Consider the following 26,954-nt stretch of genomic DNA (forward strand, 5'->3'; position numbering starts at 1 on the left):
TCACTGTCAGCTCTGTTTTCTACTTCTGCTGCTGTCCCTGTGCCTGCACAGGAAACCTCCCCACTCCAGAACCACTGACCACTGTGGTGTGTTGTGAAACTTCCTGTTTGCAGTGAGTGCTGCCAAATGTCATTTGCTGAATGATAATGGCAGTGTGCAGTGGGCTGAAAGTTGTACATAGGTGATGACCTTGATGGCTGGAGGTGTTTGGATTATATAATATATGATATATAAGGACTCTTTCAGAGCCCTCACAAGCTGTACTGCTGCCTGTGAACTTCTGGGTGCTTTGGAAGGGTGAGTTTTGGAAACTCTGCTTTCAGCACCGTGTGAATATTTGTAGTGAAAGCCAGGTTTATGCTCCTTGCTTACACTGTTGGTTGGGGGAAGTTCTGCTATCTTTTTTTGGGTCTGGAATAGCTCAGATGATAAGCCTCAGCATGCCTTTGTTAAGTAACAGAAATAGGGATGAATGTTTATATGCAAAAGGAGTGCTTAGATCTCCACTGCTTCAGTCCAAGCCGGGGAATTCCCAGTGTTTTGTACCCTGGAATCCAGGGGGTGTTTGTGGCGAGCAGGGGATGTGCTGTGGCTGAACAGGGGGCTTGGCTCGGGTTGGGCGGCCAGGGAAGGAGTGGAGTGGCTCAGAAATGGGGTGGTGTGGGAGGAAACCCAGGAAATGTCTCCTGGACCCCTCCCCACCTCCTGTTAGAGACTCTTGGGGTTTCTTTGCCATAGGACAGAGAGGAGGTTTGAGGATGCTGTTAGTAATCACAGGAGGCATTTTACAGAGAATTGCTGGTAAGCTGGCAGCACTGTTAGACCAAATGGCAGAAGATTACTTCTGCTCCTGCATTTTGTCCTTTCTAATGTGGTGCTAGCAGGAGTAAGGCGGCGTTTGTTACTCAGATATGTTCAGAGAGAAAAAAAAAAATCACTTTCCTGAGTGCAGAATGGAGCTGTGACCATCTCAAATCAATTAACACAGCACACAGCTGTCACTCAGCCCCTGGGAATGGGAGTAGGAGAGTAGCAAAAAGAAATTCTGTGATCCAGAATTTGCTTCTGTTTCTGTTTCATGATAGCAGAGTCCCTGATGATCATCAATAAACTTGATTTTTGGGTTTCACTGGGTCTATGGGAGAGGAAGGTGTGAAGACAAAAAGGGTGTGTGGCCTCTTGTTCGTGGGACGGGTGAGGGTGGGGATTTGTGAAAGCATCTCAGCTGATCTTCCCTGTAACAACAGACTCATTTCAACCCAGAGCTGGGGAGATCCTACCTCCTTTCAGTGAGTCTGTAAAGAAGCAGAAGAATCCAACTAGGATGGAGTTCAATATGAGTGCAAGACGACTGCCATATAATTTTTTCTGTGGCGTCACCAAAAGAGACTTTAAAATATTTGGAATTGGAGTTTCTGATAAAAAGAGGCTCTGGTTTAGATACGTCTTTCCTTTATTTTAATCTACTTAGGGCCCTTAGCAAAGTGTTTGCATTTGTGATTTTATAGCACCTAGTGCTCAGGCAAGGGTTAAAACACATTAGCAAAATTTCAAAAATGAAGCTTTTAGCTGCAATCACAGGAACTGAAAGTTCAAGGTGTGTTTCAGATGAATGGCTCTCTGTTTATCTATGATAGTTTTACTGCTCTTGTTTATCTGTTGGAAGCCATCTGTCAGCACTCAGAAGGAGCCCTGAGCTCAGTTCAGTAACATCTCTGGGTCCCTGGCCAGCTGGGGGTCAGCTGCTGGCAGAAGTGATGCTGGAGGTGGCAGCAGCTAGGGCTGTCAGTGAAGTCCAGTGTCAGTGCTTGGTGGTGCATTAAATCCTGGCTTTCACCCAAAATCAGACTATACAGCTTAGCTGGTATGTAGTTCTGGGTGTACAGAAGCAACAAAGAGCACACTGTTCCGTCAGTGTCCACTTCAAGGAGGCTGAAGCAAGGCATTATTTGGCATTTATGGATTATTTTTGCCTTTTCAGCCAGTAGGAAACGTGATATAACTGAAATCTCAAATCATAACCCACTCACTTTAAGAAATTTCTCTCACTGGTAGATTTCATCCAAATGAAACAGAATAATAGAGGTCTTAAGGGTAGTGAGTTCCTACAAGTTTAATGAGAAACTGGATAAAAGAGAGAGGTCAAGCCCAAGGTTTCCTATTTTGTTTGGCCAATCAGCTCATCCTCCTGGCTGCTAGGCAAAACTCATTCCATTCCTGAACAATTGAGAGTTATGGATGTGGGAAGCAGTTTCTGAGAAATGAAAGTTTCCCTTCAAATCTGGGCTTCCTTCAGTCTGTTCCTTCATATTTATTCATCCATCTTTGATGGGTTAAAACTGTTCTCCAGATGTGCACCTTCGTATGCCTTTGAAGATGTATTGGTTTTTCATACCTTTTCCTGTGGTATTTTTACATATTCTTGTCTCTGTCACATGCACAGGCAGTGGCTGCTGGGTCATACACAGGCTTTGTCACTTGGAGTGACAAGTGCAAGAGTATTCCTTTCCTCTTCATTTGTTGTCTCAGCTTTTAGGAGATCTGTCTAATGAAGGAACTTTTTGTTTTCTCTCTGTCTTGTTCACCTTTTTTATCAAGGGGCATGACTGAACTGATCAAATTAGTGAAAAGCACTCAATGGACTTTTTTGGATTGGAGCACAGGGGCACTTTTGCAAGGAGCATTACTTACATTGCTTTCATCTGGCTTGCTGAAGCAGGTGGAGAAGTCACTGTGGTGTGATAATTAACTGCTTGGATCCAGGTGGGACCTATCAACACTTTAGTGCAAGCTCAAATGTAAGATTAGAGCTGCTCAATTAATTTTTAGTGGATCTCCTCCTGAAAGAAAACAGCCACCCTGTGCCCTTGTTGAGGCCAAATATTTCTCTGTGCTTGTGGTGGCACAAAGCAAGCAATGGTTTCTTGGGAAGGAAGGAGGGAAGGGGTGAGAACAGTTGATTTTTGTCTCCTGCAGCAGCACCTCATGCAGTGTAACTTTGTGTCTCCATTGATGGTTCTGCTGTTTTGCAAGACAGCTGTTCATTAATTTCATCTCATATCTGTGAAAACTGCTCTCTTCCTGCCAGATTTATAAGATTAAAAAAAAAAGGATAGCACATGTAGCAATTAATCTCCTCCCCTGCCCCGCTCCCTTTGCCTCTGAATTCTCTGTGACAAAATCTCCTGTCAGCACAGCTGTTCCAGCTCATTCTTGTGAGGGATGTGTGAGCAGAGGTGAAAAACAATCAGATGGGGCTGCTGGCAGGCAGGATCCCCCATGGGGTGCTGCAGTCCCCTTCTCAGGGCTCACCTCTGCTGCAGGAGCCCCCACTGACTTCCCAGGATCTGCAGCAGCTGGCCTGGCTCCATGGACTGGAATAGGGAATAAAGCTGGCAGATGTGGATGTGTGTGTCTGAGGCAGTCCTGCCTTCATGGTCCTCACAGGTCAGTGTGAGATGAAGCCCACCCTCGGGGGGGTCTCTGTGGGGAGGGCTTGCAGGGAGCTCAGTCTGCATGTCCAGTGCTGGGGCACAGCTGGAGCCCTGGGTCTCCTGTGGCACAGCTGTATTTGGGGGCTGCTGGTGCTGGCGTTGGCAGAGCAGAGGGCAGTGCCCCGGGTTTCAGCCTTGTGGGAGTTTGTGTCTGCCTCCCAAAACCATCCCTGGAGCTCAGGCTCCTCACTCCCCCCGGGAATGTGGCTGTTCACTGCAGCTCCCATGTGAGGTGTCCAGCCCCTGCTGCTCTCTCTCCTGGATGTGGTTGGGAACAATGCAGACAGCTCAGAGACATGCTGCATTCCTGTAGATTTTACTGCATGAATAATTTGGATATCTTCACTTTTGCTAGTCACAATTTGTAGTGGTTTCCTTATAACACAGCTCTTTTATACATCTGATGAGAGTCTTAGAAACAGTTCATCTGACCAAGTCCTAGAATTCATAATCTAGAATTCATACCTTATAATTTGTATTTCAAAGCTTGCAAGCAGGCTTTGTGCATAGGAATTTGAGACAAGTTTGCATGAATCAAAATGTGTTTCTCTGAAAGGAAGTGAACAATTCTGTGTTGCAGTAGCTTTTCAGATCAAAGCTGCTCCATATTTAAGTAAAAGAATTGGCAGGAGGGAAGGTAAACTAAAAGCTTGTCAGGTGATCTGGTAGGCTTTTATTAACTCAGTTACAGAATCATGGAATGGCCTGGGTTGGAGTAAATCTCAAAGATCATCTCATTGCATCCCCTCCCACTGTCCCAGGCTGCTCCAGCCCCATCCAGCCTGGCCTTGGGCACTGCCAGGGATCCAGGGGCAGCCCCAGCTGCTCTGGGCACCTGTGCCAGGGCCTGCCCACCCTGCCAGGGAGGAATTCATCCCAATATCCCATCCAAACCCACTCCCTGTCAGTGTGAAGCCATTCCCCCTGTCCTGTCACCCCAGGCCCTTGGAAATAGTCCCTCTCCATCATTCCTGGAGGTTCTCCTCAGGCACCAGAAGGCCAGAGTTAGGTCACCCCAAAGCCTTCTCTTCTCCAGGCTGAAAAATCTGAATTCTCTCAGCTTTGTATCCTGGCTTCTTCTAGTTCACAAACATTGTTCAATCAAAAAGGTAGTCCCTGGCAAATTTTAGCCTCATCTGTATTTCTCCAATCTAAATGTGCCAAAATGTACAATCAAAGTCAAATCCCTCATTTTCTATAGCACTTTGAATGTGCCTGGAAGAAAAATGTATCCCTTTATATAAAAAACACTAGAGTTAAACAAAATCAGAGATGAGGATGCTACAGTGACTGACAGCTCAGATTTTGCTTTTTGGAAGGCAGCAGGGTTTGTTTGTTCAAGGCCAAGGCAGCAAGGATAGGGTAACCATATCATCCCACAGGATGGAAAAACAGTTTTCTATTTCTTTTGCAGTCTGGGAAATAGAACTGTGAACTCTACTGCGTGGGTGGCACCAGATCAGTGATTTTAAAATAGGTAATGAAAACCCAAATATTCCATGGATAAATCAAAGCAGGTAGTGAAAACTATATTCTCAGATTAAATAAAATACTTTGTTTCCCTTTTGGGCCCCTCAAAAGAGCCTGGAAAAAATTCTAAAAAGATACCAATGATGGAGAAAAGGTACAAGTTCTTGATGTCATAGTTTCTTCCCCATCTATTAATTTGGCAATTTATCATTAATTTGTAGTTTAATTTCTTACTTTAAAAAGTCGCAGCAGCTCTGTTGCTGAGCTGATGAAGATGTTTTCCATGAGTTGTCCTTATTCTGTGGTCTCTGCAGTGCAGCCTCTTTCCTTTCATGCAGGTCGCAGTGCCAGGCATGATTTACTGCAGCCTTTCTGTTGTCCTGACAACTTTCCCCTCTTGAGGAAGTTGGGGAAATATTGCATGATCCTTATAAAGTCCAGACTCCAGAAATTGCTGCAGGTGGCATTGAAATAGGCTGAAAGCTTCACACCAAGGAACAATATAACAATAAATGTGAGGAGGAATACGGTCATGACTTCATTCTTCACAAAATCTTACCATATTGCAGAGACCTTGGCTGGGGAGTTAATCAGATTATCTCTGTTCTGCTCTGCTATTCCCTCTTCTCATATTTATTTTTTGTTGCACTTAGACCTATTCTCCAAGCGTAGGTAACTGGGTGTTTTCAGAAGTGAACCTCTGCACAGCAATGTATTTTTGATTTAGATGTTGTATTTGGCAAAGCTCTTAGTTTTAGCTAGGGCTCCAACTCTGCCTGTTGTCCCAAAATCCCAATTTGGTGTGCTTTTGTGGGTATCCAGAGCATTTGCACTGGCCATTCTCTTATCCATTTGGTACTTGTCCAGCTGATCTTTCTTAGGAGGGGGCTTTTGAGATCACATTGCCTAACAGTTGTGCTGAGGATAATTTTCAATTTCATCTTGAGTGGGGTGGTATGCCTGGGGTAGTAAGGTGCTTTAAACACCATGAGAACCTCAAAGTCTCAGTGAATTCTTCACGCTAATCCCCAGTTTGCAAGGATTAGGTTGAGCTTTTTAGGAAGAGAGACTTTTAGGAAAGACAAATTCAGTGTACGTGACCAAACCCAACAATGTTTGCACAGAATATTCAGAAGCCAAATGTCAGCTGCAGCTCCAAGCTCACTGACTGTAGTAGAACCAGTGATTTTACTGTTATTGGGTGGCTTTGTAGAATTCTGTAGTGCCATAAAATTCCCAGACTGCCAGCTTGGAGCAAAAAATGGCCAGAAAAATGGTCATTATGTGGTGTTTGAGAGGGCTCTTTGCAGCTGCAGGCATTGGCTGCTGCCTACTCTGGGAGATGGGATATGAGCCCAGATTTTTGGTCTGTTCTGGGATGGTGTGGGATGTGTGAGTGATGAGAGGTCAGTTTGTCCCTGGAGTTAGCAGGGGGTAGCTACCCTAGAAATAATATTTCCAGGCTTTATTTAGAATGAAATATTTAGGGGTGGGTCTTGAAAAAGAGAGAACAGCCACAGGAATTATGGAAAGAGTAAAAAGCTTTGTTCATAGGAAGAAATTCAGGGAACTCCAAGCTTTTTGCTCATCAGAGGGGAGGTTGAAATTTGAGCAGCCTCCTATAAGGATTTCTTAAAGGAGGAAGGAAAAATTATTTAAAAATCAGCCAAAACCAGAAGTGCCAAAAAAAAAATCAATCTCCAATCAGGGTTTCTAAAGACAATACGTTATTAAGCAATGATTTTGGCTTTTCCTCTTGCCACTTCTTGCAAAAGCATGGGTATGTGTTATCCTTATGAAAACATTACACCAAAGGCATAATGAGGAGAATTCCAGGATTAGGTTTTCAGACCGATAGAGGTGGTCAAGCCTGATGTGTTTCAGAGCCACTGTTGACTTTAGTCCCTGAAGTATTTCCAGTAGGGAATGCACATGCTGGGAAACAGGACTGCAGGAGGCCCCTGGTGGGTGTCCCTGCCTCTGTATGTAGGTGGAGGCAATAGTAAATTGAACTGAAATGGATCTGTGCAGCTCTTCCCCAGTGACCCCAAGTGACCACTGTGCTCTGGATTCCAGCAGCTCCACAAAACCCTGCTTGTGAGTGAAAGCCTGATGGTTCTGTCTTGATGCCAGCCAAAACTCCAAAGCCAGATACTTTTATTTTTCCTGGGCTTTCATTTGATCCCAAAGCAAACCAAGGGAAGTTGAGGCAGATGGGAGCTGCCCTGTGAAGGGAAGGTTTGTGTCAGGCTGTGCTGCCACATCCTGCTCTGTTTTGCAGTCACCAGATCGAGGCTAGCATGATGCCACCGAAATCCGGGCAGCTGAGCAGAGTCTGACTAAAGCAATTCACTTCACAAATTATTTTTATCTTGGACTTGGATGTGAGCCTCAGTCGTTATTTTAACGCTCCATTAAAGCCATACTGTAATGAAATATTAAGTCTTATGTTAACATTTTTGTGCAATGGTTGAATCAATGCCCTTGCTCAGTGAGGGCACTGCTGGCATTTGCTGGGACCTGCAGGAGCAGCATCGAGCTGTAGTCTTTCCTGTCCTTTCCCCATCCCTGTGCTCTGGGCCAACCTTGTTTTCTGAACACTTCCAGGTTGGTGACTCCACCACTTACTTCCTGTAGGATCTTTGTGAAGGTGCCTTCCTCCTGCTGCTGCTGCTCCCCATCACTCTGCTCTTTTTCACGTGAATGCAGTACAGCTCACTTGCATGGAAGTAAAAGGGAAAAGCTGAGAGGAGGAGCTGCTCCCCCTGCCCTGCACAGCGCTGGGGGTGCTTCCATGCACCCTGCAGGACAGCAGAAATGGTGCCCAGCTGGGGACACAGGACCCCCCACTGCGGAGGAGAGACAGATAAAGAGCTGTGACCTCCTGGCTGACAAGCTATGCCATGGAATTGTCCATTTTTTCTTTCAGCTACTATATTTGCTGCATTTGGTATGTTCAAAATAGCTCCTGTGTCATTGTTGACTTTGACTTGAGTCACACCAGGGTGCCATTAAGCATTAACTCTCTGCAAGCTGAAATCAGACTGCAAAATTTTTAAATTAAGGTGGAGAATAAGTAGTTTGGGAGTTTTATGAAAGTTTTGTGAGTGAATGCAGGTTAAGAACTCAGATCTGAGGCTGCCATTTGCTTAATGACCTGCCTGATGCCCAATTACCGCGGAAATCTGAGGGGCTTGAAGTGAGATTCTCCAAGGAACATTTCTCCTGCTTCTCTCACAAGTCGGGATTTGTCCCCTAAGTGCTCTTGGATCTGAGGACCCCCAGTGCCTTTTAAATTCAACCATTCAGTCCTCTCACATACGGGTCTTCTCTGAACTGGAGAGAACTTTGAATCAAAAGCATATTGTTTGTGTGATGTCAGTGGAGGAATGCTTGCAGTGAGCTGAGATTGCTGACTGAAAGCTGCTGCAGTTCTGCACATTCTGTAATAACATTTATGGTGTACATTTTAATCAAGCTCAGCAAGCAGCTCAGTCTCCCTGATCCTGCAAAGTATCCTGCTACAGGTTTGGATTTGAATCCGTTCTGCTTTTCAATTAACCTTTTCCTGTGAAGCTTTTCTTGCTTTGTAACTTTGGGATTTGGATCAGAAAGAGACTTTTGATAAATTATTTTCTGATGGAGAGCACACACGAGTGCAGAAGATTGTTGTGCTCATGAACACAGCTCCATTCTTGAACAAGTGGCCTGCCTATTTGTGGCCCTTCCAGGAGACCCCTACTGCTTTTCATAATAAGTTTATTAATTAGGCATTCAATGGGAACTGGAAGGAGGCGTTTTAGGTGATGGGAAGGAGGAGAGATGTATATCTCACCTAATAAATAGGGTGGGACTTGTACAAAGAGCTGTTCCTTAGCTCTTCTGTCTACCCTGGCTAAGAAAAGATTCATTAGTATAAAACACTCCCTAGATAATTTTCCACTAAGTTATTTGGGGGTTTCTTTGTGCTTTTTGTTCAGACCAGACTTCCAGAGGAGGTGTGAGCTGCAGAATTTCACTGGAAAATTTTAATTGTGTTATACAGTTTTGTAACAAATGGCTCCAGCTGATCTTGGATTAACTTATGCTTTTTGAAATAGTTGCTGTGGGGATAGAAAAATCTGCAGAATTACTTTCTTTCCGCTTGAGAGAGAGAATCATTTTCCAAAATCTGAAAACTGGTTTGTGGACCGCCAGAAAAATCTCCACAGTCAAATCTTGTGCTTAGAACAGTTTTCCATGCCTGTTTTACACTGTTTTGCAAAGGTTATTCAGGGAGAGATTTCAAATTTGCTGCAATTTGTCTTTCACAGTTAGTTCTGTGGTGAAGGCTTTATTTGGGCAGCAGCAGGAGGGCAATGTGAAGCCTTTCCTTGGTGGATGTGGATTAAGCCATTGGTGTTTTGGAGTGGGAATTGCTGCTCTGGCTGGCCCAGAGCTGGGCCCTGCTCAGAGGGACATAACCAGCTCCAGCACCCCACACCTGCCAGGCTGGGAAGAGGCCTCAGGTGCTCACCTGTGCCAGCCTTTTCGGGGCTCAGACCCAGATGGGAACATGCAGCAGCTTGTCCTCTTGTGTCTTGAGGTCTCCAGCCTTGTGGACTCTGCCACTTTGAGGGTTGTTGTTGCTGGGCACTTATTGTTACTTCAGCTGAAGTGTGCCTGAAAAATAATACACGTTTGCAGAGAATTATGAACTTATGGCAAAATCAAGTTTTGGTAGGGAAAAATCACGTGTTTTTTCAAATGCCAATTATTAGAGATGAAAAGTAGTGTTAAAACTTTTAAAAGTGCTTACATTTAAATTTTTGTGGATGACTTTATGGTTTTGAATAAAATCTCTCTTGCAGAGGAGTTTATCAAGCATTTTAGTAGCCACTGATAGTTGAGGTTTTTCTGCTTACAGCTCCTGTGCAGCCACTGGAAATGGTTCCAGTCTCTTTGGGATTACCTTTTGAATACATGGGGAATGTATATGACAACATGATATTACAGTGTAGTGGTGGAATTCTGCAGTGTGTGTTTACATGCATCTGTGAGTGTCACCCTTCCTAGGGCCATGCAGGCTTTGGAAATACAGGATATTCTGGACCTTTAGAGCTTTCCATCATTCTGTGTTTTAGGATATTAATTGCTGAGTTTGCTGTGGTACAGAATTTTCAGGATAACCTTCAACCCCCTCATCACCTCTCCAGTTTCTACTCAGGCTGAGAAGTATTTTTGGGGCATGAGGGAGTGAGAGGCTATGGAGTTTCAGCAGGGCACTAAGGAGCACAGCCACACTCTAAATATCCATCACACTGGGTGGCTCAGGCTGCCCTGCAGTTGGGAGGGAGGCTCTGACACTGCTGGGAACGCAGCACAAGGACATGCAGAGAGGTGCCAGCACTGCCTTACCCAACTCTGCAGCTGTGGGCTTTTAGGAGGCCTGCTCTTCATAAATAACCTTTGGTACTGACTATTTATGCACCTTGGATTGAGTTTTCAAATGAGTCTGATTTCTGTATGTGTTGGAGACCAGTTTTTACCCATTAAAACAGGCTGTATAGGATGGAGTTTCTTTTGCTGAATCTTGGTTTTGTGTCTGTGTCAGTCTGAATGATAATTTAGAATTTTTTTTCCCTGTTTCTAAGATTTTCTGAAATAAAAGCAGCTTTTCTGGCTCTTCTGCGAGCAAAAAAGAGTGCCATGGTTTATCTGCTGGCTGGGAAGCGTGGGTTGGGAGCACCTGAGTGCAGCAGGAACATGGTGTGAGGGGTGATGATTAACAAAGGTGTGACAGGGCTCCAATTAATAACCTTTACTCTTTTGTTCCCTTCTCTAGGAAGCTGCTGGAAGAATGCTGTGACCCTGGGCAGCTCTTTGCTATGACAAAGATGAATTCCCCCATGGGAAAGAACCTCTGGTTTGATGGGGAATTTTTATACTCTGTCACAATTGACAATGCAACTTACTCTCTCTTCCCACAGGTTAGTAACCATGTTTTATTTTCATTTTAGTATTAAAATACTAAATGGTAACATGATTCAAATAAGTATAAATAGGCTAAAGGGTCATCAAGAAATTGTATCTTCATTTCTCAGTACCAAACAGCATCTGATTTTTTACTTCCACATTCTCAGTGGAATTCCACATTTGTTTGTATGAATGTTAATACTTCCCTGGCTGCTTTTTGGAATGTACACAAGGGATGAATTTGTGTACACCTGTCTTGGCTTCTGAAGAGTTTGGTTCTGGCTGTTTCAGGAGGGTGATTTCTGCATTTCAGTCAGGGGTTGCGGTCACTGTGAGCCGGAGCCCTCACCTGCAGGGCCTCCAGTTCACACCTGGGTAGCCAGGAGGGGGGAAGAGCTTTGTGTGAAGGTGTCCCCAGTTACTTCCAAGTTCATGAAGTTCATTGGTGGCAAACAATGAAAGCCCAACAAGAGCCAGCAGCTGGGCTTTGTTGATTCTTGCTGTGATTTTGAATGTTGGAAGGGTTTGGTTATTAATGTCTATCAAAGGTGCTTTGGGTTAAGTGTGGGGTTTTTGAGAGCTGGCAATTTGTAGTACTGATCTAGGCTGCTTCTTGTGTTTTTAATTAATACAGGAACTGATACTAAATAGTGAGTTTGTTATATTGAATTTTGTACGTTGAACACAAATGTTTTACGTGGCCAACACACTTAGAGAAAGCTGAACTTCTAGCAGTATTAATTGATTTACCTGCTACTGTAACCTGTCAAATTCAAGGTATAGGGATTTATTCAGGCTCTCAGTGTTGAGTCATTCACACAGGGCTTCTCACATGTTGCTGTTTCAGTTAAATGTGTAGCAGAGTTCTTACTTGTTAACTTCATCCTGCAAATAAAGTTTTAGGCGGTTTTTTAAAAGTACTTCTTAGATCTCAAAATCAGAGTTGTTACTTAGAATGAGTTTAGTTTTAGATGCAGAAGGAGGGAGGGGGAGCTGCAGGGTGGGGCAGAGGAGGTGGCAGCAGCCCCGTCTGTGTTGACAGGATCTGGGGGAGCTCTGTTACAGCTGAGCCTGCCCAGGGTGCCAGGTCCTCCACCTGGTCACTTGTCCCTGCTGCCACGGACTGGGAGATGGAGCTCTGACCCCTGAGCCTGCCCCAGCTCAGCAAAAAGCAGCTGCTGAAACCTGCCTGGCAGGTGGGGTTTTCCCTGCCTGGCAGGTGGGGTTTCCCTGCAGCCCAGCTGGGAAGGGTGTCCCAGCCCAGCTGGGCTGGACTTCTGGGGACTGCTGGAGAGTTTGATGTGCTGCAGAGCAGTGCCTGTAAGCTCTGTTGATGGGGATTAGTGTGATGTGCTGCTGCTCTGTTGCACTGTTCTGTCTTTGGCAGAACTTGGCACCACAGGATGCTGGCAGCAGGTGCTCAGTGTGTGTCCTGCCCAAGGTTTCAGGACAGCCCCACCTGGGCTGGCAGAGGGAGGTCACTGGTTTGTGATGGATTGGGGATTTCAGATTTGGGTTTTTTTATTAAAACCAAGCACTCTGCTTGGCCACAGAGGTGTCCTGCCTCCCTTCACAGCACAGAGCAGCTTGCTGCATGGGCTCCTTCACAGAGGTTAGAGAGAAATCGTGGTCTTAGCAGAACTCCACTGCTCCCCAGGACCCTAAGACCTGTCCTAAAGTTGATCAGTAGAGATAAAGAGTGAAGATCTGGCAAGTCCTGCAGAGAGAAGCTCCTGGGGGACAGCATGCCCTGAGGTGTGTCAGGCTGAGGAGCAGGCTGCAGAGGGGCTGGGTGGATCCTGCTGTAGGGCTGGGGGTGGAAAAGGGGAATTTTGGCTGTGTTCCAGCCCTAGAATGTTCCCACCCAGGAATGCTGTCCCTGTAGTGAGGTGATGGGCAGTTTGTTTCTCACAAGCGCTGCTCACTCCTGCTCCTTCTTTCCTTGCAAGTACCACTGCCTCTAATTTGATGTGTTATTCTCATGCCTTTTGCATGAGAATAACATGCATGAATTTTGTCAGACTAAATCCTGGTAGGCTTAAAAGCCAAGGGGGATTTATTTGCAGTTAATTTTTAAATGCATTTTTCTGCTTCTCTCTTTGTTTCAAGAGAAGTACTTGCCTAAATTTTTCAGTCTCCTTTTTTGAAGAGTGGTGTCTATTATTAGCTTGCTTGCTAGCAGTTTTCCTGAAGATGAATATTCCTTTCAAAAGTATTACGAAGCTTAAAACAATTCAAAAATATGGTTAATACTCTGAAATGCCGTGGGGATGTAATAGGAATGTAAAGGGCCACAACTATGTTGATATAATAAAAAAAAATATTTCCTCAGGAATAAATAAAAATGGCTCCATCCACATTGCTGGGCTTGGGCAATTTGGTGATTGCAGCAGATTTCTCAGTCCTGAACCAGTGACTAACTTATAGGATAATGTAACTCAAAATTAAATAGGGAGCTTGCTGTATTTCATCTTACAGAAAAATAAATATGTCCAAAGTTAAGATGTAAAATGTCACTTATTTCTGAATGTGCGCAATACAAAATAGATTAATTCTTCTCCTGAGCAGTCTGTAGATAAAGTTCTTACAGCTGGGTCAACATTTTCTGACAGAGTGCTTTTCCACTAGAAATGGTATTTCATGAAAACATAAATTTAGAATCACTTCATTAGTTTTTCAATTTTTCTTTGAAGTGAAAAGGTTGAAAGGTTTTGATGGTGTTAGGACATTTCATTTTAACTCTTTTTTTTTTTTTTAATGTAATACTTCAGCTGTTGGGGTTTCTTTTTATCAGCTCTGCTGCTGCCTCCTTTTTACTCAGACTTTGAATTACTCCTTTTCTTTTTTCAAGTTTTTGAACCACCAAGGGAGAAATTTGCAAAAGAGAAAAGCTTTTATGTGGAAATAGCCATTCAGTGCTGCATTTCAGTTTATGAGGACAAAATCGGATGTGGCAGGGCTTTGCATGAAGCAGTAGGTGCAGATGCTGGAAGCAGCTCCTCTCAGCCTGCTCTCTGTGTGGTTTTAGCCCTTGATGTTGGGAAGTTTTGGGAGCAGGAATGAGCTGTGGCAGAATGCCCCATCCATCGCTCCCTGCGGAGGAGCCAGGCTGGCACTGCAGCTCCAGGCTGGCTTGGGAGGGACCTTGTCCCCACGGTGGCCTTCACTGAGCAGGACAGGGCTGCTGAGAGCCCAGGCTGCAGTCCCTGCTGCCACAGACAGACAGACACAGACCCTTCCCACAGCCTGGGCTCAGGCAGCGCTCACCATGGGCAGGGATGGTGGGAGCAGGCTCCAGAGGCTGCTGTGACCCCAAGAGTGGCAGGGATAGTGGGAGCAGGCTCCAGAGGCTGCTGTGACCCCAGGAGTGGATGGGATGGTGGGAGCAGGCTCCAGAGGCTGCTGTGACCCTGGGAGTGGCTGGGATGGTGGGAGCAGGCTCCAGAGGCTGCTGTAACTCCAGGAGTGGATGGGATGGTGGGAGCAGGCTCCAGAGGCTGCTGTGACCCCGGGAGTGGATGGGATGGTGGGAGCAGGCTCCAGAGGCTGCTGTGACCCCAGGAGTGGCTGAGATGGTGGGAGCAGGCTCCAGAGGCTGCTGTGACCCCGGGAGTGGCTGGGATGGTGGGAGCGGGCTCCAGAGGCTGCTGTGACCCCAAGAGTGGCTGGGATGGTGGGAGCAGGCTCCAGAGGCTGCTGTGACCCCGGGAGTGGCTGGGATGGTGGGAGCAGGCTCCAGAGGCTGCTGCAGGTTTTCAGCTGCTTGGGGAGCTGGGTGTAACCCCACCAGCAGCTGGATGTAACTCAAAACCGCGTGAGGGATGTGTGAAGTGGCACTCAGCTGCTTTGGGGTTAGAGAATGCACCAAGCCCCAGTTTCAACTGGTTTTTTGAAATAATTTTTCACTTACTGTTAATTTTGTCCTCCTTAGAGCTTCAAAACTGAATTTCACACTACCTTTATCATTAGAGAGGATAAACTGCTCACCCCAATCGTTAGATTTTTGTGCACATATCTGATTTTTGGTGCTTGTTGGCAAAAGTGTATAGCAAGGAAGAACTGAGGTCAATCTCTGAGGTCACCTTTCTCCATCCCCCAAGGGGTTAAAAACCCCAATTAAATCAAATGTAACTTTTCACTCTGCTATGTATTGTTTTGGAGGGTAGAGGAGTGAATACATTTCAAAAGACATTTCAGACATTAAACTTTAACTTTTTAATCTGGCAAAATAAAGTTATTAATTGAAAAAAATGTTCTGGTTTCATTGTATTTCACTTAAGTAGTTAGACACTTTTGGTACCAGTAAATTATTTTAAATTACTAAATTATGGTGCCTCAGCTGCTCAGATCCCTGGTAAAGTTTTGCCTGCAGAAGCTGTCAGTTACAGGAGTGGCTACTTGCACTGAGCTCCTCATGAATAGTCATCACAAATGGTGCTGGAGAAATCCAAAGGAAATAACTGCCAGCCAAAAAAAAAAATTGGGAAATGTGGCATCTGTTTCTGGGTACTTTGTGATCAGGAGAAAGATGACATTTTCCAAATCATACACATAATACAAATAGTTGTTTAAAGTTTAAAATCCCACCATTAATATAAAGGCAGAGAAAAAGTTGCTGTAATTGTAAATGTAAAATGGAGACATTCTCTGACATTTTCTGGATTTTCTGAATGGAGTGTTGGGTAACCGTGACTTACTTGATGATTGTGCTGTGTGATTTGTGTTTTTCATTCAGGGTGCCTGTTAAATGACTTGGTTTTCCTGATTGCTCAAAACATCTTTTGTTTAGCCAGAGATTTTGTGTTGTGCTGCTGGTGCTGTTTCCAGGCAAATTCCCTGCTCTTACAGTTGCAGCCTGCCTTCAGCAAGTAGAATAATTTGTAATTATTTCAGGGGAAAAAAAAAATCAGGTGTGGAAAGGGAATTTGCTGTAGAGTCTTCAGGCTTTGTCCCCTCTTGCATGCTGAGAGTACCAGGAAAGCCCTCCCGAGGAGGGGAAGGGCCCTCGGTTCCAGCAGCAGGTGCCAGGTGGGCTTGGGGACAGCTCAGGGGGAGCTGCTGCGCACTCCAGGCTGGACTGGGACACTGGAGATGGGTAGGGACAGTCAGCTCCTCCAGGAGGACAGTGCCACCTTCCTTCCTTAGGGCAAACGCCCTGCTCTGGTCACTGATTGTAGACCCAGGTGATCCAAAAGCTGGGTGTGAAATGGGAACCCACCTGAGGCGATGTGGGCCAGGCTCTGATGGTTGCAGCGTTGGCAGCAGGCAGGAATTGCTGCCCTGCTGTTGATTTTGGATGTGCTCTGTTAATTTTTTGCTAGCAGTGTACTCTGTTCTCAGTAATGCTCTGTAATTAAGAACTGCTTGGAGAAATACAGTTAAATATTTGCTGTCATTTGTGATACTTTTTCTTGATGCCTTGGATGTGGACATAAATTTTAGGTCTACAGACATTCTTTTAAGCAGCTTTAATTTGTTTTCATTAATTCTGCTGCCTAAATAGGTACCACCTTGTGTACCTTTGAGTTGTATTTAGTTAGGATTTGGGGAAATTTCTTGGTGTTTTCCCTTTTGATCCCCTTTTTTTTTCTTCCTTCATTTTTTTTTCCTGCTCCCTATGCCTACATTAATATGCAAGCTCTGTTCTTGATTTGGGCTACATGTATTGACTAAAAATGAAAATGTGATAAACCTTAGTTATTGGAAATGTGGAAAACATTGTATACTAAAAGGTGAAGAGCTATTTAAATATTGTGAAATATAAGTTGTGTTTTGGGAAAGCAACTAATAGATTATTATTCAAGCAATTGCATTATACAGTGCTTTTCATAAATTGGGAGATGCAATACTGCCTGTAGAGACCTGACAAATTGTGCTCTTTTAGAGCATGAGTCCTCCTTTTGGTGCCTGAGAGGCTCCCTAGAACAGAGGCTGGGCGGAGTCAAAGGAATAGAGCAGGGATTTATTAAAAGGCCTCACGGGATACACTTTGGGCAGTACAAGAGTCTGGCCATGGCTACACCTGAGATGGATGATGGGTTATGAGTTTTCACACTTCTATGAGCTTTGGTCCATTTCCATGTTGGGTTCATTGTCCAATTCCAGCTCCAGGTGATGCAGTCCCTCCCTCCCAGACTGCTCTCCTCCATTCCCTGTTTGCCCTTTTTGGGCCTGAGGCTGCAGTGGTGTCCTTGGTTCTGGGGCTGGAAAAGAATTGTTCTGTGTGCGTGAGCTGTGAGGAGAGCTGCTGACACTTCATAGGGAGTTCAGAATGCAGAAGAGAATCTGCATGATATGAAAGCTAAAACTTAGGGCATCACCTTCAGTCCTGGATAATCTTTAGCCATTGGCATCAGGTGATCCAAACAAAAATGTGGCTTAATATTTAGTTAAGAGAAACCCCTGCCTTCACTATGATTGCATCCTGACTAATGAAGAGCTGTGTAATTGGGCCAGTTTGTGTGGTGTGTTAGAAATGCTGTAATGGAGCATCCTCTGCTCCGGCTGCTCAGCTAAGCAAGAGCCAGTGTTTGTGAAACTGATCTGCGGAGACAAGGGGCAGCCATACCTGATGGTGAAAATCCAATTCGTGCTGGAAAGCTTGAGCTGGAGCGTGTCTAGTTGGAAGTAATTAAATGAAGGAAGGGCAACATGCCCTCGTGGGGTGAGCTGAGTGGGAGCAAGGAGCTGCTGTCTGTCCCCTGTTGATGTGGGCTTTGGTCAGCCTGGCTTGCTGTGTCTCCAGCCAGGCTGCCTGGGTGAGCCTGGTGTTTGTGGGTTTGTCTGCAGTAGTGCAAGGCAGGTCAGTGCAAACACATGAATAGATGCTGCCCTTTTCACATGTAACAAAGGGAAGGGCTGGATCTGGCTGCAGTGTCAGTTTAGCCTGCAGGCAGAGAGGATGGGCTGCCCTGACTCAGCCTCTGCGCTTCAAATCCAGAGTGACTGAGCATCCATCATTCTCTTTCCTGGGTAATAAAGGAGCTCATGTCTCTACTCACTGGCTGCACAACTGAAATGTTCTCCCTAGAGGATCATTTCTACACTACGTAATGGTCACAGCTACAGATGTTCTGCTGTGGGGTTGCTAAGCACAGAGCAAAAAGGCTGAACTCGAAGAGGAAGTGGTAGAGCAAGCAAAGAGGGACAGAGAGGCCTGGGAATTTTATGGGCTTTTTTGTCAATGCTCATCTGCTTTATGAGGACATAAACTTGCTGCTTTAGAAGCAGGAACTGTTGCAAGCAAAAGAATAATTAAAGCAAGTGGGCACAGATGAGAAGCTGCAGGGACACCAGATTTGTGATGGCTGTAAGTGGCTTCAGAGCATATGAGCTGCCTGGCTGGGGGTGCAGAAATAGAAATAAGGGTGGGTTTGAGCCTTCCCAAGGGCAACACAGTCTGGTTTGCTTTGTTTTATTGTACTTTTATATACCTGATAAGATACTAAAAGGAGATTGTTCCTCCATGCAGACGTTTTATGGCTGTGAACTTGTTTATATACTGAGACTTCCACCTACAGGTAGAGTGCAACCTTTGCTTCTAGAGAAAGATTTATCCTTTATATGCTGTCCACCTCTTGACCTTTATTTTATTTATGAATTTTGTTATTTAAATTCATCTTGTTCAGTTTAAAGATGTTTTACTGTATATGTGACTATATATTTGAATTATTCAGTGATCAGCACATTACATTAATTTTCTCTCTGCAGTAGTTTCCTTTTTTGGTAAGAAACTTCTTAAAATAGGCTTGATACCTTTGCTGGCTTATTTGAGGCTTAGGGTTGGGTCCCTTTTGTACCCAGCTCTTTCTTACCACCTGGCAGAATAATGAGTGTGAATTTATGGAACGCTCCTTTTTTTTTTTTTTTTTTGTGCTGTTATTTGATTTCTTGATATGGCTGATGTAAATTTTACTGGAATATAGCAGGATACCAGGTTGTGTTCAGAAGGTATTTATTGTGTAGCAGAGGTACAGCCCCCCTTCTCCCACATATTCCTAAACACAGATGGTAGTGTGGCTTAGTGGAGTCTGCAGACCTGGAAAAAGTCAGGCAAGGTTATGCCACTGCTGAAGCTACTAAGAAGGGGTAGCAAAGTTACACATCTTGTAGGAAGGTTATGTAGTGACTTTCAGGAAACCTGTGACTTTGTCTTCTTGCTTGGGGGGGAGTGTAAGCCCAGCTGTACATGTAATAAGAGCTCTGCTGCATCACAGGTCAGAAACTGACTTAATGTAGCCAGGCATTATTGATTTAGAGTCCTTATCACCTGATATGACAGGGAGGGGAAGAGCCGTGGTTCTCTTCTGGAGCTGCTTTTATCACCTGGATGATTCCCATGCAGCAGGTACTGGCTTCCAAGTGACATTTTGGGCACAGGGAAAAAATAAGGCAGTAGTGCCTTTCTTCCATCAGGATGCATTGCATAAATCCTGCATGTGCAGCTTGCTCAGACTGAGAATCCAGGCTCCTTTCTCCTTCTTGAGCTACAAAGCTTAATGCTCTTTTGGAGTAATTTAAGGAGAAATTTGGCAATTAAATCTGTGCTGAAGATTGTCTACTGCCCAGTCACTACCAGCCTGAGGTGACTTTGGCATGTGGTGGCCAAAGGGTTAGTCTGTAGTGGCAGGCAAAGGCAAGGAAACTGAGAATACTGCTATGAACTGAGACAACATTTGATATTTGATGGCCCAGCAAATTTGGACTTGTGTAATGTAACTGTGAATCCCAAGTGCAGAAAGGAATATTTCTTTTCAGTGCAGAAATTCAGTTGGTTTTTTTTTTCTTCTATAATTTCTTTTTCAAAGACTGTCCTGGAGATTTCTGCCAGCAATGGGCATTTGGGGCTGGGGGCAGTTGGCAGTGCCAGTCTGAGTATGTTGTGGAGAAGAGCAATTTTCATAAAACATACCTGGCTTTGCAGATGGTTTGAAGCCCAAGACCATGGTTTAAGCTCAGCTCATGAACCCTTCATTATTTTTTTCTCTCCTCTGCCCAGCTGTGGCGGGGGGGGATGCAAGTGAGTGGCTACTGTGGGTGCCTGGGTGTTTGGCCCATGTCAAGCCCCAAGAACGAGGCAGTGCAGCACCAAAACACAAGGCAGTACCAGTTCATGGTGGAATCTCAGTGGAACCTGTGCCAAGCCATTGTCTGCAGGGATGCTCAGAGAGCTCTGCCTCAAGGCTGGCAGCTCTGCTAGCACATTGGAATGGTTTGGGGTGGAAGGGACCTTAACAATCCTCTCATGCCGCATGGGCAGGGACAGCTCCCACCAGACCTGGCTGTTCAGAGCCCCATCCAGCCTGGCCCTGAGCACTGACAGGGATTGGGCAGCCTCTGCCAGGATCCATTTCTTTTTAACATCTAATCAAGTCTCCCATTTTTCATGTTTTTCAGAAATATTTATCTAATAATTTTTACAGCTTCTTCATGGAAATTCCACAGCCCACTAGGCTGTCCAGTCTAGTAAGTTGCTGCCCTTATGCACAGAATACATTTCCTGACATCTGACTTGAAATTCCCCCTGGCTTTAAGTTAAGAAATGTTTTTTCCTTCTCTTTTCCACATATGATTGCCATCAAGTCTTCCCACAGTCTTTTTCTCTAGGCTGAACTACCACAAGTCTTTTACTCAAATAGTGGGTTTTTTTTAAACTTCTGAATGTTTTTGTTTTTCTAATGGTCTGTAAAGAAAATATGTGCCAATTAACTCTAAGGTGCCCTCAAATATATTCTCAGATTTATCCTTTGGAATGGTACAACACATGAGTACCAAATACTCCAAAGCAGAGCTTAATGTCACCTTTCTGCTTGAACAAGCTTGTATTTAGTGTTGCTGATTATTCTATGCACAGTGTAGCTTGGTACTGTGGAGCAATGCTGCAGATTTAAGTGTTGGGACTGGGCTCAATAGGAGACAGTTTAGGCGAAAGAAGACAATAAAAGCAAAGACTACAAACATCTGTTCTCTCATCCAGTATTCTGCCAGTCAAAATGAAAAAGCCAAAGAGAAATAATTCTTGTATGAGTATGATACAATTATAACAATTCCCTCAGACACTTCACAGTCATTCAAATTCAATCCATGCTTATTGCACAGGTAAATCTATGCCTGAAGACCTCTGGAGAAAATTTAAATGAGGGTTTCTTCAGGTAGAGTTTGTGGGGAAGAAATAATTGCAAAATTCCTTTTTCCCACACATCCCAGATAGAGATGCTGGACCACTATTCATTTTCCTTCACACAAAGAAAAAAAAAAAGACCTAGAGAGCCCCTGTGATACTCTGGCCAGTATATGAATACAGAAAGACCTGTGGGGGCAAAATGAGTAACAAAGTTTGTGGTAAAATAGGGGAAGCGAAGCCTGGTTACTTCTGAGTCAACAGAAGTGTTCCAGCTGAGTTCAGCACAGCCAGGATCTAGCCCTGTAACCTTTTGCTGAGTGCAATTCTGCTATGGACTCAATTTTGGTATTGTGGCTTCTTGGATAGCAAATAATGTTACTTACTTTCTTTTTCTTTTTCCCCAGTTTCTCAACCTTTATTAGCCATTGTTTTTATGTAGTGAATGAGTTCTTTTTGTCTAGTCTAACTGAAGGAGGATTCCTTCATGGCAAGGACATGGACCTGCTGGAGTGAGTCCAGAGGAGAAACACCAGAGTTGAATCCAGGGATGGAGCAGCTCTGCTGGGAGGAAAGCAGAGAAAATTTGGATAATTCAGCCTGGAGAAGAGAAGGCTTTGGGGTGACCTCATGGTGGCCTTGCAGTGCCTGAAGAGAGCCTGCAAGAGAGGGGGAGAGAGACATTTTACAAGGGCCTGGAGTGACAGGACAAGGCTTCACACTGACAGTGAGTGGGTTTGGATGGGATATTGGGAAAAATTCTTTACCATGAGGGAGGTGAGGTACTGAAAGAGACAAGCTCTGCATATCCCATCCCTGGAACTATTAAAGGATGGGGCTCTGAGCAACCTGGTGTAGTGGATAGCGTCCCTGCCTATGGCAGTGCGTTGGAACTCAGTCTTTAAGGTCCTTCCCAACCCAAACTGTTCTGATTCTGTTATTTTCTGCAACATTCTCTTGAGATACAATCAGATACTACCATGGTCAGGTGTACATTTGCACCAGATTGTTGTCATGGAACCAAGGTAGTCCCTATGTTTTGTGAATTTCACATTGATTATCTTTTTGTATGAGAATAGACCCTCTGAGAGACAAGGAAGTTGTAGAAAAAAACCTATCTAGTGATAATTAGCAACGTTGGTTTCCCTCTAAAGTTTGAAATGTGCTCCCACTGAGCACTTGTAAGACTGAGTACTTTTCTGAAACCTGCTGTTATGTGAAGCCTACAAAATAAATAACATTTCCAAGTAAACCAGAAACTTGCTTTTTGTGCTTTCAAAGGGTCTTTGTTCATCAGAGATAAAAAACGTAGAGGCAAAGTTAGAAAGTGTTCAGCATGGGTCTACTCTAATGTAAATTAGATCCTTCTTGCTTGCTTCATTATCAGCATTTCGATCCTGCAAGAAACTCCTCATTCACAGTAATTAGCTATGCAAGATATAGTACCTGGTTTTATTCTTTCAAACATTAGTTCCTGGCCCTTTTTCTCATTTTTCCTGTGCTCTGAAGTTTGATATGCCAGTTACCTCCATGCAATATTACTCTTGCTAACCATGTAAACTTGATTTTCGTGCTCATTTGGTTTGTAAAATGCATGTTAATAACTATATGTCCCTGCTAGATTTTCTCTTTTCTTTCCCCTTCCTGTGAGCACTGCTGGCTCCCTGTTTGATGGAACACTGCACTTGATTCTCTCTGCCAGCAGTAGTTGAGGGTGATATTTGCCCAGGGTAAGGTGACCTGAAAGGCCAACTGGACCAGTGTGGTGGCTGTGCCCACTCTGCACTGGTGGCTCTGAGGGGAGCTGCAGTGCAGGGGATCTGGTGGAGAGCTCTGTCAAGTCATTTCAGGCACAGATATTTACAGATATGTGAGCTTGCAAAAATGCTGCCCTTTTTATTCAGCAGAGCTTCTTCTTTCATATCCCACTTAATTTTATCTTCCCACTGATGAGCTACACTTGCATTCCTTCAGAGCATCTCCAGCTGCAGAAAAGCCGGTTGGGATGTAAATTGCCCCGCTCCTAAATTGTGTCACCAGCTTAATTGGGTTTTTGTCATACATTTGTCAGGGACTAATGTTCTACATGACTCTGCTACCCTTACTTCTCTGTGGAGATGACAATGTAAAAAACAGATCAAAATCAAGCCTGATTTGCCAAGAGACCTCACAGAGAGGTCTTGATTACAGAAGTTCTCATAAGAGACACTTTGTCTTTAAATCTGCAAGAGCAAAACTCTGGCCTTGTCAGTTGGGACAGGATCTTTCAATGCCTGAGCTGAACTTGGAGCTGGTATCTGACTGAGAGGAGAGAAAGTTGTGAAACAACAGCAAATACGCATTTTGTTGATAGCAACAGGGGTTTTGGTCATATAGAAGATAGGTGAGCTAGCATGTACATTCTATTAAAGGTGTGTTTGTGGTTAATTCTGTTACAGGTAAGAGGGAGAGAGGAAATCAGTATTTTTTCAAAACTCTCTCGTTCCAGTGTACTTTTGTGCTGGCTTTTGTCAAAGACATCTGCTACCCTCAGCATGCCTTTGGATCAGTGTCCTCTTCTCTGGTGGAGAATGTTGACAGCTCCCTGGTCGGCTGCTTCAGTTCTTTGCCTTTCTTTTCTCAGCACACTTTTGTCTCTGTGTTCCCTCCTAGGTAGCCCCCAGGTCTCCCCACCTGCTGCTGCTGTTCTTCAATCTTTATCAGTATCTTTTTCTAGCTGGCCTTTTACCCAATGAGGGGACCAGTTGACTGCCAGCAGTGCTTTCTGGGCTGCTGTCACGCTGTGTGCAGTCCCTGCAGCTTAGCACACACCTCAGGGACAGTGGCATTGCAGGGGGATGCAGGCAAGGAGCACAGATCCCATTTTGCTCCTTCCCCACAGTGTAATGCTTCTAGCACCTCTGCTTTATCCTGCTGTGGGCACAGGAATCCTGCTCAGAGACAGACAGCCCCCTTCCATGGGAGTACTACTCCATTAGTCCAGTACCAGGGTAATCTGCATGCCTGGAGTGAAATTGAAAGGGTTCTAGAAAAGAACCCATTTTCATGGTCAGTTTCTGAACTGTAAAATATTTGCTCATCATTGGTGTCAGGCAGGAGCTGCAGTTGCTTTGCTGCTGCCTATTCTTTTGTTGTCCAGATGGCTTTTTTCTCCCTGTAGTAACACTGTGAAATAATGTTCTCACGTTATTCTGATAGCTCTGTTGTGGCTTTGAAGGTATAGGAACACAGATAAAACAAACATTGTCAGGAAAGGTAGTATTTTTTAATAAATGCAAGGTGCTTTTATTAAAAAATATATGCTTTTGATATGCTTGGCTCTTCTTTCTATGCAGATCCCACAAGACAGGTTTCAGTTCTCTTCTGTGGCTGGGGTAGCAAGCAGATACCTGAGGGTTGAGCAGAATCTGAGTTTGCTTACTCTGCAGGTTCACAGGTGACACAAAGCTGGGAGGAGATCCCCAGCCCTTCAGAAGGACCTCGACACACTGAAGGGATGGGCAGGGAACAACTGTCTGAAATTGAACAAAGGCAAATGCAGATCCTGCACCTGGGGAGGAGCAGCCCCAGCACCAGCACAGGCTGGGGATGGCCAGCTGGAAAGCAGCTCTGCAGGGAAGGACCTGGGGGTCCTGGGGGACCAAAGGCTGTCCAAGAGCCTGGAGGAGAAGGGCAATGGTGTCTTGGGGTGCATTGGAAGAGCAGTGCCAGCAGGTCAGGGAGTGATGCTGCCCCTCTGCTCAGCCCTGGTGAAGGTCACCTGCGGTGCTGTGTCCATCTCTGAGCTCCTCTGGACAGGAGAGGCATGGAGCTTCTGGGGTGCAACAAAGATGCTTTGGAGACTGAAGCATCTCTCTGATGGGAAGAGACTGAGGGAGCTGGGGCTGTCCAGCCTGGAGAGGAGACACAGCTGAGAGGGCCCTCAGCCTGTGTGTCCCTGTTTGCTGGGAGGGACAGAGCAGGACCAGGCTCTGCTCTGTGAGGCCAGCAGTGGGAAGAGCAACGGGCAGGATCTGATGCCCAGGAATTTCCTGCTGAATGTGAGAACTTCTTCCCTGTGCAGTGACCAGGAGTGTCCAGAGAGGCTGTGGAGTCCCTCAGTGCTGATACCCCAGAGCCATTGGGACACCACCCTCTGCCGTGGGCTCTGGGATGGTCCTGCTTGAGCAGGGAGGTGGGGCCAGGTAACACTGCAGGGATTTTACTTCAGCCAGGCTGTGGAACATGGAGGTTACATGATGGGCATCATTTGTTTGGTTTGCTCTATCTGAAGGAAAAAGTTCACAGTTCTTTGGGGTTTTAAATGCCTGTATGAGGTTTTGGTACGTTCTGTATTTCCCTGATCCAAGCCACAGCTGCTTCTAGTCTTATCCAGTAAAATTTAGTGGTGGGAGGACCTCAGATGCTGATAAACATGGTGGAGTCACAGCCCTGGAGGTGCTCAACAAACAGCTGGATGTGGCACTCAGTGCCCTGGGTTAGTTGACAAGTTGGTGACAGCTCAAATGTTGCACTTGATGACCCTGGAGGTCTTTTCCATCCTAAATTATCCTGTTATTATGCTTTCCTTTGCTCCCTCCATTTGTTTCTTTGTCCTGTTTTGATCTTTTCCAGTCACAGAAGCACCCTGGTTCCATTCTCAGTCAGCATGTTTGGATGACATTTGTCTGTGGAGTTTTCAAGTCAATTTGATGTTATTTTAATGGTCTGCCAAGCAGGGTTTTGGAAACCTGGAAAATTTTGTTAACTATCTCGTTAGCGGGTCAGGTGTGGTTCATTTTTGAAATCTCCCTAAAACTTGAGTAAATATGGAAAACAGAAGTTGTTGTGCAGGATTTCTGACTTGGCAGCAGTCCAAGTCAGTCACTTCATAGCCCTTTTCCCTGTACATTTAGGAAGTTTCTTCTGGCAAATATGTTAATACCCTGTTGTGTTTTCAAAGAAGCTAAATGCAGTACAACTTGTAAAAATGTGAAAGATATGCATTTGGCTTTGAGTAGCCTTTCCACCAGAATTCATTGTCTTTCAAGAAGCATTTTCTCTGAAATAATGCTTCCAGAGTCTTCTTCCTTTCACTAACATATGCCTAACTACCACTTAACTTTCAGTGAGTGCACTCCAAATTCCTGTCAGAAAGAGTAAATTTAAAAAACACAGGTTTTACTGCAAAATTTGTCTTTTGATTGCTATGTCTTTGTTTTGCCTTCAGTGGATGTCTAGCTACTTATTCGAGGGATAAAAAAGCTGTCTCTGCAAAAATGATGAGCTGAGTGAAAATTATTTTTGTCTTTGCTGGTGTGTTAAGAGCAATTTATGCTGTACTTTGATATTCTTCCCACTCTTTTGGGACTTGCAGTAGTTTCATTTGGATGGAGGAGAGAAACTTTGATTTGAGGGAAGGAACAGAAAATAAAGCAGATGCAGTTGAGGGTGTGTTGCAGCCTGTAGGTTCTCTGGGGTTTGGAATTCTGTGCTTAGAGTGCCATGGAAAGGCTGCTGGGAGATCAGATCCCAGGCCGAATCCTGGAAAGCTGTGAAAAATCAAAACAGAAATTACACATACCACACATCTGGGTTGCAGTCAGAATGCTGAGAAATGCTAGCCCAAGTTATCCTCTATTTGAAATTCATACATAGAGTATCTCTAATTTAAAATTCACTGTAGAAATTACAGATTTTTATGGAGAAAATAATTTTAATTTCTATCCTCACAGCTGCTTGGACTGTTAATTGAATGACTGAGCTTTACCCTTGTGCTTTATGTTCTTTAAGGCGCCACTGTGGCTGTGAAAATGGTTATAAATTACAACAGTGTTTAGAGAAAATGAATTCAGGGTTGTTCAATCAGCTGTGTAGGCTATTACCTCATCTGCTGGGTCAGCACTGAACACTTGCTCTTCTCATATATTTATTAC

General features: G+C 44.7%; 1 protein-coding gene across 2 annotated transcripts in view; it reads left to right on the plus strand.

Moving 5' to 3' along the window:
- The window catches only part of ST8SIA1 (ST8 alpha-N-acetyl-neuraminide alpha-2,8-sialyltransferase 1), a 95,965-nt gene that overhangs the window by 15,195 nt on the left and 53,816 nt on the right, over nt 1-26,954 (plus strand). Inside the window, exons 1-2 of one of the 2 annotated variants that reach the window (XM_084205402.1) lie at nt 166-297; nt 10,789-10,933. In XM_084205402.1, coding sequence (XP_084061528.1) covers nt 224-297; nt 10,789-10,933 — 219 coding nt within the window. In that variant the 5' untranslated portion in view covers nt 166-223. Of the gene's footprint in view, nt 1-165; nt 298-10,788; nt 10,934-26,954 lie in introns of those variants that run through there. The other variant, XM_084205401.1, reaches the window with a different exon arrangement.

The sequence above is a fragment of the Fringilla coelebs genome (assembly GCF_963513975.1).
Source record: "Fringilla coelebs genome assembly, chromosome: 5".
Lineage (NCBI taxonomy): Eukaryota > Metazoa > Chordata > Aves > Passeriformes > Fringillidae > Fringilla > Fringilla coelebs.